General features: G+C 37.4%; 2 protein-coding genes across 2 annotated transcripts in view; one reads left to right on the top strand and one right to left on the bottom strand.

Moving 5' to 3' along the window:
- The window catches only part of FBXL13 (F-box and leucine rich repeat protein 13), a 283,144-nt gene that overhangs the window by 162,705 nt on the left and 105,093 nt on the right, over positions 1-15,346 (bottom strand). The gene's annotated exons all lie outside the window — the stretch shown is intronic.
- On the top strand, positions 1,408-12,616 carry LRRC17 (leucine rich repeat containing 17). The gene is made up of 3 exons (XM_011365208.1): positions 1,408-2,179; positions 8,396-8,551; positions 12,219-12,616. The coding sequence occupies exons 1-3, from the start codon at positions 1,408-1,410 to the stop codon at positions 12,614-12,616; spliced, it is 1,326 nt and encodes a 441-aa protein (XP_011363510.1).

Raw genomic sequence — 15,346 nt, 5'->3', positions numbered from 1 at the left:
AGTAGAGATTGGAGGGTCAGAAAGGCCAAGAGGGTCAGAAAGGCCAAGTGCCTTGAAAATGTCTGGGACAGAGGCAACTGCACAGCTTATGATCTTGCAAGGAAGACAAAGAGTGGCAAAGTGATATGCAGTTGGCACTCTGAGTCCTGACCGAGGGGAAGTGAGACCCCCAATCTGAGACAGAAGAGAAGTAATTAGGAGAGGAGACACAGAACAGTGCATGGGAGGAATGCTTGAGACAAAGAAGAGGGGAGGTATTCCAGGTGGAAGGGACCTCATCAAGCAGGAAAACCCCAGGCTAGGGAGTGACTCTAGCATTCACACTGCTACACTGAATAGAAAACACATCTGCCACTCATAACCACATAGGCCCTGGGTAATAGCAACAGAAATGTTATTAATTATAAATCCATTTTGGACATTTCTTCCTCTGCCAAGAATTGACTATGTCCTAAGCAATAAATGCAAACCAAAACCACCTGCAGGATTAAAAACAATGAAAACAATTCTTTTAAACATGCAGATTTTGGAAGTCATCATTAATACTTACTAAGGAAAAAATACATTCCTCTAAAAATATAATAGCTAAGAAGGAGTGTGACTTCAAATATAGCCGTCAGAGGAAGTTTCACTGAAAGGTGATCTTTGAGCCAAGGAGTACAAGAGATAACAAGGGCAGTTGCAATTTACCCTGAGCATTTCTGGAATACACATTCAACATGATTGTGATTGGGAGGCTGTAAAGGAGAGAAAAAAAATAAGCTCAAGAAGACAACCATTGGAGTCCTACTCTCGTTTGCACATCTCAAAGCTGTAAGGAGAATCCCATTAATTTCTTGAATCCAATATGATGATAAACTACAAGTTTCGGTTTTCATAATGCTAAGTTAGCCCTAACACTGTGGAGTACTTCCTCTGGACCAAGCACTGTGAAGTACCTTAGATGCATGGTCCGTTTCATCCTCTCAACAATACTAGAGGTATCTATCCTCAGCTCCATTTTACAGATACAGAAGATGAAGTTCAATAATTAGCCCGAGGTCACACAGTTAAGCAAGAAAGGGAGCCTTGATTCAAACTCAAGGCCCAAACATTGAGCCTCTAAACAAAGCAAGTACAAGGGTGCTGAGCCTATACACCACTATTCTGTATGTGCCTTTATATTAACTGGAATGTCCTTGCTTAAAAAAAAAAGCTGCTATTATCTGTCAATAATATTATTTGCTCACAATGGTCCTTAACTGAATATTTTTTCTCCTGCAACCTAGGGACTCCACCATACCTCAGCTGGATCTCCAGGTTCTCCATCTGCAATCTTAGTTAAGATTACTCAAGCTTAGATTTCAAAGGAATTCTTTCATTGTTGCATCTGTCACACTAAGCACTTGGGGCCAGCTGGATGTCAGGATGCGTGTGGTAACCATCATAATCCTGCTCTTGTTTTGTAAAGCCTCCGAGCTCCGCAAGGCGAGCCCCGGGGGTGTGAGAAACCGAGCTGGTCATGGCAGGGTGGGTGGGGGCAGGAGAGGCTCCAACCCGGTCAAACGCTACGCACCAGGCCTTCCCTGCGAAGTGTACATGTATCTTCACGAAAAATATTTAGATTGTCAAGAAAGAAAACTAGTTTATGTGCTGCCTGGCTGGCCTCAGGATTTGCTGCACATGCTTTTAGCAAGAAACAAGATCCGCATATTGAAAAACAATATGTTTTCCAAGTTTAAAAAGCTTAAAAGCTTGGATCTGCAACAGAATGAGATCTCCAAAATTGAGAGCGAGACTTTCTTTGGTTTAAATAAACTTACCACTCTCTTACTGCAGCATAACCAGATAAAAATCTTGACTGAGGAAGTGTTTATTTATACACCTCTGCTGAGCTACCTGCGCCTTTATGACAACCCCTGGCACTGTACTTGTGACATGGAAACACTCATTTCAATGTTGCACATTCCAAAGAACCGAAATCTGGGGAACTACGCCAAGTGCGAAAGCCCACAAGAACTAAAAAATAAAAAACTGCGGCAGATAAAATCTGAAGAGTTATGTAACGAAGAAGAAAAAGACCAATTAGCCCCAAAACCCCAAGTGTCAGGGAGACCCCCTGTCATCAAGCCTGAGGTGGACTCTTCTCTTTGCCACATTTATGTGTTTCCCATACAAACACTGGACTGCAAAAGAAAAGGTTTGTAAGTTTCTTACTTTTTCATTTTCATGGATGATTTAAAATACTCTTTGGATCTCATAACCCACCCTACACTCCACCATGTCTTAGAATTTCTGGTGTAACTTCCACTGGAAATCTTTCTCCAGTGACAATGGAATTTATCCAAGCTTTTCTGGAGTCCAAACTTGAAATGACTGGTGATTTAGGAGACATTAGAAGAGGGCAGGAATTCCTTTAATCTTAAATCAAAAGTAACTTAATTTATGTAGGTAAACCAGTGGGTGTGAAAACAAATGCAAATGCCGTCTACGTAACCTGACTTAACAGCAAGTAAAGTCAAAATGGTGTATGTCCATGGGGACGTGATAACCTAGGGAAACCGATGTGCAGAAAAGGACAGGTGAGAGCACTGTCAGAGGAGGCCAAGCAGGATGTAGTGATGGTGTATCTGTAGCTCTTACAATTTAATCTCGAGGTTTTAATAAATACTCGCTAACATCTTATATCTTAATTGTCCTCAAAACATAAAAATATTGAAAAAAAAAACAAAGTTAAAAGTATTTAATCCAAGAACTCTGAGACTAAGGAAATCTTTCCAGAATATTAATTACCTACTTCCTGAAAATCATTACTGGGTTTTATATCCCACACAATATGGGGCTAGTACTGTGCAAGATTTGCACATACAGGATACGTCATGAAATAAGAAAACGAAAAGGAGATTTTGGTAATGCTCTTGACATGTTAGTGAAGATGTTCCCAAAGCGTAGCCTTGGGACTGTGAATCAACCCTAAGATAACAAGCCATGTGACAACATCCGTATGTTTCATTTTTGGCATGGATTAATAACTTGTTTGTAATATTAAGTTAAGGCCAGATATCATTGACTTAGGATCCTATAGAGTACAGTGTCATTCATTCTGCTTATTTTGGGAGGCTTTGCTTTGTTTTGTTTCTTTAAGAGCAGAAAGGGAAGGTTAAGAGGAACATGGAGGCTCTGGCTCCTCTCAAGGGAACCATAAGCAGGAATTTGTTGATGATGAAGAAGCAGGCAAACTGAGCCAGAAGTAAATTTGTTCATTGTTCAGATTTGTTCATTTATGAGTAAAGTCATGCTCAAACCTTGCCCCACTCTGACTCTGAAAAGTGGCACCTGGTTAGGTCCCACCGCAGCCGTGGTGGCATGGGAAAGTTTGCTTATTACAACACCCTGTGAACTGTATATAATTTAAAACCATAACAGAGCAATTACAGCATTGTAACCTGGGAAATGCCATTCTGGAATACTATAAATTTAAGAGAGTGTTCCTTAACTGGGAACCTACTATGTTTCAGTTACTCTACACACAACTTCCAGGAAGGTAGTAGGATCCCCATTCACAGCTGAGGAAAATGAGCCTCAGAGAGGTTCAGGCACTTGGCAGAGGTCTCACAGGTAAACTTCAAAGCTGAGATTGAAGCCTAAAACATGCCAACAAGCATAGAACTAGCAATGATATTAATAAGATGTTTGGTGTGCCCAGTTTCATGCACTATTTCATTTATTCCTCACAGCTTTAAAAGAAGTACTATTATCCTCATTGTATAAGTGAGGAAACTGAGGTGTGAAGTAAGTTGCCCTTCTAAAATCACACAGGGAGTCCCCAAGCAGTTCCCAAGCCACTGACCACCATGCAATGTCATCTCTTCCTTCAAGATTCTGGGTACATCTATTAACCAAGAATTTATAACAGATTTCTAGATGCTTCCTCCCTGTATTGAGCCCTTCCTTAGGCTCTGTGCACCATGCACCTGATCACACATGGGGAACCTGAATACATATTCCCCTAACTCATAAGTTGTGACTTTCCCAGCTGATGGATGATGAGTCAGATGGTGTGCGTAAGGTACCTAATATGTGCGAATTTTACCTCAATTTGACCACATAGACCGGGAACATCACTATTTTTGCCTTAAACATCTGACAGCAAGAAAAAAGAAATAATAGCTCTATTCACAGGGAAACAGGCACTTTGCCAACAACTTAGTCTTTCAAAGGGAATAAATGTGAAACTAGTTGAAAGTATGTTTGTGCCATATTGAGGCAAATTGATTTGCCAAAAATACATGACAGTTGGAGTTTTAAAACCGCTTTTTAGCTTCACATTTACCAGAATAATTGACCATTTTTTAAAAAGGATTTATTTACCTCTAAGATTAAGGCTGGGGATGATTATGCCCATAAATTGCTCCCAGCTGCCTTTGAAGTTAATTTCACTGCTGGTTTGAACAATAATTAAGAATTTTTATTTGCAATAAACAGGCCTATTTATGTCTCTTTACCTACTACCACCATGCCTTCATAGTAGTTCTGACAGTGCTGACGACCAAATGGGAAATTACATGGAGAAAATTTCCTAGTTTCCTCCTCAAAATCAACGAAGTTTCGTTGGGGGAGGGGCGAGTTTTGTCAGGGGTGAAAATCATATAAATATGATATTTGTTAAGGGTTTAGCAAGAATTTCGAGTGGCAACAAATAACGATGTGGTACTTGGTCTAGAGATGGGACATTGACCAAATTTGACTTCTGGCCTGGGAAAATTTGTATTTATATAATCTTTATAAAAAACAAACATACTTTACATGAGTATTTGCAATTCTCATTCAAGTTTAAGGTAGAAGAATTAAAGAACTGTTTTTACTCATCAATACAACAAATAAGATTTTTCTATGTTTTTCTAAGCCACACTACTAGTAAAGGCTTTGGTTTGTATCTCCTGGTATTATTTGTGTATCTTATTTTTACCCAGGGCTGCTGCTCACCATGCCAAAGTTGGTTCTGCAATTCATGTTCTTTTTTCCAGCTTCCATAGGTCTGCCACATTGCTTAAGCTGGGTTTCAGGGTATTCTCATAAACATTTTTTTCTATCCATTTATTTGTGGTTAACTCACTTTAGCTTGTCCTACAGTGGTTGCTTAGGAGGTGTCTGTCATCTACCCTCATATCCAGGCTAGCAGATGTGGGTTCAGCAAGTAAGTCCTGATAAACAGGTGGCTTTCCAGAATCTAGGAGATGCTGACCCTGATGATAATGAAGACCTATGCCCTTACTGGCTTTACAGGGCCTTGGTGATGACTTGGGCTTCTTTTCATAGTGGGATGGAAAGAGAGTGAAGGATTCTGCCGTCTGGTGGATGGGAAGTCTCCTGGGAAAATGACGTGATCTGATTTACGTTTTAACAGGATCACATGGTTTTAGGACACTATTAGGATAATCCAGACAAGAGGTGAAGGTGGCTTGGACCAATGTGGTAGCAGCAGAGGAAGTGAGAAGAGGTGGGATCCTCGCTATTTTGAAATAAAACTCTATTCTGTCTTTAAATGCCCTCTAAGAAGATGTCACAGTCATTCTCAATAATTATTCTAAATGCTAAATGCCAAGGTATTATTTCTTTTGTCTGTCCTTGGTTGCCTCTGATTTTCAGTTATCACTAGGATCTCTATCTCCTTGTTTACATGTAGTATCCAAGAGACAATACAGCTCTCCAGTTAGGGTCTTGCTGATACTAAAGGTAGGATTATCTTGCTGTTGCAACATTACAATAAGTTCAAGTTTTAAAATCTTTCACCTTTCAGTATGTTGGCAGACACAACTTTAGGTCAAACAGAAAAATGTCTTATCAGAGGACAGAAATAAGATCACTGAAATTTTTAAAGCATTGTTATTACAAGCAGCCTCAATACTCCTGAATCATTAAACTTAATAAACATTTGATGAACTCCTATTATTTACCATGGAGTTATCTATTGCTGCCTAACAAACTACCTCAAAACTTAATGGCTTAAAACAACACAGTTTATCACCTCACAGTTTGTGTGGGTCCAGAAACCAGATATGGCTCAGCTTCAGGATCTCTCACAAGGCTGTAATCAAGATGTTGACCAGCATTCAGGGAAGTAGTCTCATCTGAACATTCAACTGGAAAAGGATTCTCTTCTAAACTCATATCAGTGTTGGCAGGATTCAATTCCTTCAGGGCTATTGGACTGAGGGCCTGAGTTCCATGCTGGCTGTTGGCCAGAGGCTATATCCTTAATCCCTGGCCATGTGAGCCTCTCCAACATGGCAGCTTGAGTTATCAAAGTTAGCAAAAGAGAGTCTGCTAGTAAGACAAAAGTCACAATTTCTTGTAGCCTAATGATGGAAGTGACATTCCATACATTTGCTGCATTCCATTGTTAGAAACGAGTCACTAGGTTCAGCCCTTACTCAAGGGGAAGAGTTTGCACAAAGGAGTGAATCATTGGGTGCCATTTTAAAAGCTGTCTACCACATACCACTTATTTATTTATGACATATTTGGCATTGTCCTAAGCCTCCCTTATGAAGTTTCCATGGTGAGAAGATGGCAAAAATGAAAAAAAAAAATCAGTAAAATGTACACTATGTCTGCTGTTGATAACTACCATTGAGAAAAAGCAGGGGCTAGTGGTATTATTATTATTCTTGTTATTGCCCACTTGAATGCAGGGAGATGTCATTTTAAATACAGAGCCAAAGAGGTCTCATGGCCATCCCAATAAATTGACTCTACCCCAGGTACTCCCCAACGCCCATTTGACCCTATGTGCCAAGCTTGAGGATTCTAAGCAGGTGCAAGAGCATAAATGAAACAGAAAAGTGCCATGAATGTGCAGCAGAGCGTGGTGGTTAGAAGCATAAATTCTGGGGCTAGCATGTCTACGTTTAAATCCTAGGAATGTGACTGTGGGCAAGCTGTGCCTCAGTTTCTTCTTCTGTAAAATGAGGCTAATAATGGTACTTGGCTCATAGAGTTCTTGTCATTTAATAATTGTTAGAGCACCTAGAACGGTTCCTGCACATTGATACTAAACCCTAAGATCCCATCAATAAGAGAAAGCAAATTTAAGAGAAAAAAAAAGGATACGAAAGAAGAAACTACCAACACCATCCTATTAAAGACCATAGATTCTGAGCTGTTAAAAGTAGGGAAAAAATAAACTTGAGTCTTTATGAAAGTAAATATACTATGGGTTAAGAAATCATAAATAACAGGTGGGTTTTTTTTTAGTATTTAGAAGAAATTGTCAGCAATTCAATTATTCTGTACTGAAAGGGGCATTATGGAGACCACCTTCCAAAAACTTTTTTTACTGTACCTAGTTCAAAGAATTTCTTTTGTAGGAACAGGTTTGTTTCTCTTCATAGGCTTCATTTGCCCTACTTCAAATGGAATAAAACCTCTTCAAAATATTTTTGCTAAGGATTAAAAGAAAGGGCAATTATCATGCTAAAATATAAAATATAAAAACTTCATATTTTTTAAAAGCAGGATTTAAAAACAAACATAAATAGTAAGAGATAAATTAGGTGAACCTTGATTTCCTATTAACCTGTGAAAAATAACCTGGATTCCTCTCCAGAGGATTTTCCTATATCAGGAGCAGCAGCAACAGCAGTTGCAGTAGCACTATTATGATTGTTGTTCCTGGGGAGTTCGGTTATGGCTGTACCCCCAGGGAATGATGGAGTACAAACTAAATAACAAGGATTCATGGAATCAGTGGATGATGAGGAAGCAGAGGCATCAAGCCAAAACTACTCTTCCCTGAATTGTAACATCCAAGGAAAGGAGAAATAAGATAACAGCTTGAGGGTCCCCAAGCTCAAGAGCTTTTTGTTTGTTTTTTAGGGTGGAAAGATTTGAGCCTATTTGTTGACAGAATGAGCCTGAGGAGGGGGATAAAATGAAGATGCATCAAAGAGGCAATAATTAATAGTGAAAACTCCTAGAGAGTGGTAAGGGAATGGGAGGGGACACACATAGAACGGTTTGATTTGTTTTGTTTCATTTTAGCTTTCTTTTTTTAAAGCTTCCCAGGTGGTTCTAATGGATAGCCAAGAGTGAACCCACCACTTCACCTGATGACTGAGCCAACTGAGATGTGCTACCTGTTCTTCTCCCCTTGATTTCTTGCAGCTGCCTCTAGGAAGTTTCTCTGAACAGCTGAGCAAGGAGTTGCTCCTCTAAGCATAACGCACTTGGTTCACTAGGCTTTGGCGGAATTTAGCACATGCTAAGCCTTATTCATACATATGTTCTTTGGCTTTAGATATCCCTTTTCCCTTTATCTTTAAGAGATGACTCTTCAATCACACAGGTGTAAGAGTGATAGAGTAAATGAGGGTGAGAGGAGAGCTTGATAACCTGAATATTTTAATTTTTCCAGAGCTGAAGAAAGTTCCAAACAACATCCCTCCAGATATTGTTAAACTTGACTTGTCGTACAATAAAATCAACCAACTTCGACCCAAGGAGTTTGAAGATGTTCATGAGCTAAAGAAATTAAACCTTAGCAGCAATGGTATTGAATTTATAGACCCTGGTAAGTTCCACAGAATAGCCCTTTAAACTGGTAACATGTTCTCTGTTTTTTTCTACAGCAACATTTATAGTAAATACAACTTCATTTTAAAGAAACTAAATAATAAGAAGTGCGAATTCAAAGTAAACATGGTGCTTAAATTAAAATTTGTTTGGCACTCAGAGAAATGTTCTCCAAAACATTGCTTTATGAAGTATGTAATAGTATATATTAGTAAGCAACAGTTATTTAATTGGTCCAAATAAGAGTGTTTTATAGAATATAATAAAAAATAAGAATATGTGCCTAATGGTCAATAAAATGCTAAACTTGTAGTGATTTTTAAAAGGAAATTCAGACTTGGCATTTTCTTTGCTAGCCATTAAGTCCCAACTTGTTTAAAGTAGGACTTTAACAACTTTTTAAAATTAAATTTGAAAAATCTGCTAAGCACCAAGTTCATAAGTTAAGGTAACATATGCTGTAACCAGAGCCAGTCATATTTTATCTAATCCTAGATCAAGATCAATTCTCTTTTTCATCCTTGAAATCTCTTCACTTTCTAAGCAAAGCCTCTGACAAACTATAAAAACGAGAGTGGTAGGTTAAGTAAACCCACTGTGTTTAGAAAGAACTGAGAATTACTGCAATATTGATCAGATTTGTAACGTACATAATATAGGTGCCTTCACAGTGCTACTTCAATTTGAAAAGTCCTGTCTATAAAAATGATTAGTAATACTATTGATAATGCAATGTTAATATTATATTTTGAGTACAATTGTTTCTTCAGCTTTTCTTAATGGTAACTTAATACTATTAATAGAACATTAAGATTTTAACATTGTAGAAGTGAAAATTGAAAATTAATGTTCTAGAGCTACAAAGGCATATTTTTAGTATTAAGAATATCTTTTTAAAATATTAAGAATTCATAATGTTACAAATTTCCCCAGGGAACGACAATATGCTACACTTGGTCTATACACAGAGTATAAACTTGGGAGTATCTTTAAGTTGTGAGATCAAAAGCAATTTTCATTTCACAGTGAATAAGAATACTGCAGAGACACCCTTCTCACAAATGAAGTAATCACCGTATTAGTGTGCAGGCGTCACTGGTAGTCAGTCCACAAAGCCAGGCCACAAGGTGAAGCCTCTGGAGGTAGGAACCCTCTCTTGCTCCATAAGAACCACAAGACATGCTGTGTTGCAGGTCTCTGGGCAAGAGCCTGATTTCCTTCTGACTTTAGCTTACCAACTATCAAAAGTATCCATGGAAACAAGTTCTAGAGTTATTTCTAAAGAGACTAAATGTTAGGTCTAACATAAAAGTAGTGTATAATGCTGCAATAATATTTTAGTTATGATAGAACTACATTTTGTAAAGAAAGCTAGAGAAAAATGAAAAAAGACAATGCAGAGAGATAATAGTGCAAAATGGGCTTGTTTTATTTCTAGTGGTATTTTCCCCTCAACAGTTATTAAATTCTCATGATTGTGAGGATTCCTTTTCCATCCTTGGGATTTCTTAAAGGCCTTTTAATCTTGTTTATTCAATGTGTTTTCCTTGCTAACACACAATGTAAACTCTGTTATCAGCAGTAGTATTCTTTTTCTCCTTTGCTCAATTCAGTCCCAGGAAAGTATTTTCCACATTAACGAATATTTATTAAACACCTACCAAATGCCAACCACTTTTCTTGGTTTATGTTCTGGAACAAAAACTATCTCGGCACTTAAATAAGTCAAAATGACCTAAAGACGTTTTCAAATAAAAGACCTTCTGTATTTCTGGACCTCTGAGATGAAACACTGCCAACAACTTATGCTGGTAGGTATACAAATGCAGTGAGATCTGCCAGTCTTTAAAAAGTATAAATAACAGTCTCATAAAATGCTAGATATTATTGCAGAAAAGGGAAAGAAGATATCCTGTTAGGGGTTTTACCTACTTTAAAAAGCAAATAAAAACTAGCTTTCCAAAGTGCCTGGATACATATGGTCTAAGTAACAACTACAGTGCTTTCAAAATAAAATCTAGGAATGTTTACACTTGCTTTCAATCTGAAGGACTGACTTGTTTTAAGAAAAGTAAATTGTTGACTCACAGAATGTTAGCAAATAGGGGAAAAAATGCATTATCTTCAGAACTATCATTACAAGGGCTAACCTTTTGCTCCTCCCCACGCCCTGCTCTCCCCCAACCTGCATCCCCAATTATTTGCTTTGCACCAAAATAGGAAGAATGCTTTTTAGGGGGAATTATGGGTTTTGTCTGAGAACAAATGATATGAAAATGCTTGATGGTATTGGTATGAGAGCAAATTTTCCAAATTTAAAATGACACTCCATGTTCCAACAAGAGTATTTTAAAACAGCAATGAGAAAATGTTTGAAATAGGAACAAAGTATTTGAAATTAGGATTGACATAAATTCTAGGGTACCTGGTTGATTCATGTCAACTGAAATAGGAATAATCTAGATTTAGATTTCTTTACTCTTAAAAGGGGATAAAAGAGCTTTTTGTTGTCTTATTTTGTGTTGTGTTTGATATTTATTTTAATTATCCACCCTCCAGCAGAATTAAATACATATGAATTCAAAGCTGATAGCTAACATAGTTTGCCAAAATGGACAGATGTTTTCAAAATGCTGATAAAATTGTTTTGTTTTTGGATACTACAAGAGTATAATTCCCTCCTCCTAATCTGGGAAAAGGCTGTTTTCTGGGCATTTTCAGAGTTTAGTGATATCCTAAGGAGCTGTCATTTGTCATTTTTCATTTTTTATGCACTCACATCTTATATTTGAAATATTTTCCTAATTCATACCTTTTTTTGTGGCATCTTTCCAGTGAGTATAAAAAATGCACATGAGCCCAAAATACATCTTTCAGAAAGCTAATTTAAAGTTGATTTTTTTCATATAAAATATTGTGTTCTGGTAAATTTAATAAAAGGGAAAGCTTTCTTCTCCCAACACAGAAGTCTTCTCCAGAAAGGTAGTAGAGAAAGAAACTTTTATTAGTGAATAAGCATAGAACCAGAGTGTGATGCACGTCACAGGCAATCTGCTAAGAGAGTGCAAAGACAGAACAAAATCTCACTCTTTTATATAACCAGGCAGATACAACCCAATGCATATATGTTTTCAAGATAAATGAAAACTAGTCCTTAGATAAGAGGACTTGACAGCACCATTTGTCGCACACAGTTCATTATAACTTTACCTCATAATTAAGGTGACCAACTCTGTTAGCAAATTGGCTTTGTCAAGAATAAAACAAACTTCTATCTTTATGACAAGAAGTAGTTTTGCGACTTGGAGCAAGGCTCCTACTGACCCACAGAAACTGGGAGATAGGAGTGCTATCTTTCTTGATGAATACATTTCAAGGAGAGGGCTCCCAACTCCTTGAGAAAAGACCTTTATGGCTTATAAATCTGACAAAAATCCTCATTACTCTTTTAAAGGATATGTATACATTTCAAAGAGAGAAGAAAGTACTTATTACAAGTTTTCTTAAGCACTCTGCGAAAAAGGAGGGGAGGGAAATCTTTTCCTTTATTTTCAACAGGAAGAATTAAGTCTCTTATTTTTAATTTATATTTGTCCTTATAATATGCCTTACAGTTGCATTTAACCCAATTACTCATTGGTTTAATAAATATTTTCTGTTTCTAGCTGCCTTTTTAGGACTCACACACTTAGAAGAGTTAGATTTATCAAACAACAGTCTGCAAAACTTTGACTATGGAGTATTAGAAGACTTGTATTTTTTGAAACTCTTGTGGCTCAGAGATAACCCTTGGAGATGTGACTACAGCATCCACTACCTCTACTACTGGTTAAAGCACCACTACAACGTTCACTATCATGGCCTGGAATGCAAAATGCCTGAAGAATACAAAGGGTGGTTTGTGGGAAAATATGTTCGGAGTTACTATGAAGAATGTCCTAAAGATAAATTACCAGCATACCCTGAAATATTTGACCAGGATACGGAAGATGACGAATGGGAAAAAATACATAGGGATCACACAGTAAAGAAACAAAGTGTAAGAATCACTATAGTGGGGTAACGTAGAAATTCTTCTGGTCACAACTAGTTTTATTTTTGCTATATGGTGTCAGGAAACTGTATGTTTACATTTTGATTAACTGTGTTGCCTATTTATGCAGGGTTATCCAGCTGAAAGAAGGTTTCTTTAATTATTATTATTGTTGTTCTTGTTGTTGTTGTTATGCCAATTATATAATCAAGGAAATATGCTCATCCTGCTTGCCTGACTGTTTGCAGAATGACCTTTGGTGATGATGCCACATTGATAACCTAAAGAAGCTGGGTCCTAATGATGGTATTAGAATTTCATAATGTCTTGTATAAATGTTTTTATGGCTTTTTGCAAATAATAAAAAAAACTGTTCATTTTTACATGCCTTTTGATAGCTGCATGTACATACCTAAACATGACAAATTGGAAAGATACAAATGCTTAGTAATAATAAAATGTCATTCCTCTCTGTCCCACCCCCACTTTTTTTCTTCTGTAAGTCAGCTTATACAGTGAATAAATTTCCATTTCTGATTCTTGTGCATTCCCAAATGAGGTCCTGGTAAACCTAAATTCTTATCTACTCTTTATTGATTCTTGCAAAACCTCAAGCTAGACCCAAAGAGAATTGTCACAAGCGATAGTAGAGAATCTGAGAATTATATTGGAGGCTGGTCACAAGATGGGACTCTAAGGAGCAGTTATAGATGATGTGAATCATGAGCCATGAAGAGATATAAACATTAGTGAACATGGAAACGGAACTGGTTTTTCAACAGCATTCAAATTAGGAAAACATCTGTCAGTGGGGAAGAAATTGAGCCCTTCCTATTAAGTTAATATGTCAAGGAGCATAAAACAAAAGATGAAATTAGGATTCCAGGTCAGGGTTCGGGGTAAAGCAGAAAACAAAAAAGAGAAGTAATATGAGAGGCAAATGAGGGAGAGGCTGGTGCCCAAGAGAAGCCCCATTGTTTGGGTTTGTGGGTTAAAATTAGCTCACCCAGAGAAACAGATTACCAGAAAAAGGAAATAACCTGGAAACTGACCCCATCAGTTTGCATTCTATACTATTAGAAAGAAAAATAAAATGAAAAGAAATATGTACATATCCCTAAAAGTTCCACTTTTTCTTTTTTATACAGATTTTCTTTTCATATGGAGTTGAATACATTTTTATTTCTTATGTCAAGGTATTCCTACGAAGTTTATAAACTGGTCTTGATACTTGCACAAATTTCAGAAGCACAGAAAATATTATATGACAAATAGTAATGAGCATTTCTTAAGCACCTACTAGATGCCAGGCACTGTGATAAGAGCTTCACATACTCTTCTTTTTTACAGGACAACTCTTTTATTTAAATATAGTTGGTATACAATATTATATTCATTTCAGGTGTACAATATAGTGATTCAGCATTTTTACACCTTACAAGTGATCACCCTGTTAATTCTAGAAATTATATGTCATCATGTAAACTTATCACAATATTATTGACTATATTCCCCTTCTCCTCTTTTTTAAGTGTTGATTTGTTTTACAGTTGACATTCTAAGAGCTTCATATATGCTATTTCTAATTCACAAAACATCCATCTGAGGTAGGTAATATTTGCCTATTCTAGATAAAGAATCCAAGGTTTCGAGTTTAGGTAACTTAGAAAAAGGCACAGAGCTGGCAGAGGATATAGCTAGGATTCAGGTTCACCTAAGCCCTTTCTGCTCTGCAAGGGCAGAACTTGTAGAACCAGACTCCAAAAGAGGGATAGGTACCTTTTTCTCTAAAAACACCCAAGAGAGCACTTGGCAGAAGAGATTCTTTGGTCCAAGTCATTAAAGTCTATATGTGCTTGTCTTGGAGTTTTGGCCTGGGAGGCAGGTTTTAGGTTTAGCACACACCTAGGGCCCTATGAAGCTGCTCTCTGGAAATGTCTGCCAGTGGATGCCATCTTTGTGTTCTCCCTCTGCCTTACAACAGCTCACTGGTATCTCCCCCCCAAAAAGAGCTTATACGCTTGTCTGGAGCCCCAATGTTTGCAACTGCTGTCCAGTGGACACTTCCATACTGCCTGGCTCTAGTGGTCAGTGAGGCTTACACTTGTTGTCCCACAGGACTGCATATATTTACATACTTTAAAAGCTGTTGCCTGAGAGTCTTGCTTCCAATCAACCTGAATCTAGGTGCTGACTGAGATCCTGCCTTTTGGTATACTGACAGATCTTGACACACCCTCAACTACTAGGAACTATTAAAAATATAATAGGCTGCTTGGACAATTAAAAAGGTTTGAGAGACAATCAAGAGCTAAAGAAGAGTTGAACAAGATCTGTTTTCTACACGAGGCCACTCCTTCAAGACTTGGAGAAGTGGCTGTTGCATTAAATGCATAGAAACCAATGCAGAGAGTCAAACAAAATGAAGAAACAAAAAATGTTCTAAACAAAAGTACAGGTAAAAACCTTAATGAAATGGAGATATGTAATTTACCTGATAAAGAGTAATAGTAATAAAGATGCTCACTGAACTCAGGAAGAGAGTGGATGAACACAATGAGAACTTTGACAAAGCGATAGAAAATATAAGAAAGTACCAAATTGAAGTCACAGAGCTGAAGAATACAATAACTGAACTGAAAAATATATTAGAGAAGTAGCCTAGATGAAGCAGATGAAAGCATCAGTGAACTCAGAGACAAGAAGTGAAACTCACCCAATCAGAACAGCAAAAAGAAAAAAAAAGAATGGAAAAAAAGT

The sequence above is a fragment of the Pteropus vampyrus genome, unplaced genomic scaffold, assembly GCF_000151845.1.
Source record: "Pteropus vampyrus isolate Shadow unplaced genomic scaffold, Pvam_2.0 Scaffold107, whole genome shotgun sequence".
Classification (NCBI taxonomy): Eukaryota; Metazoa; Chordata; class Mammalia; order Chiroptera; family Pteropodidae; genus Pteropus; species Pteropus vampyrus.
Note: the sequence above shows the minus strand (reverse complement) of the source record. Positions and strands in the feature narration are given on the sequence as shown.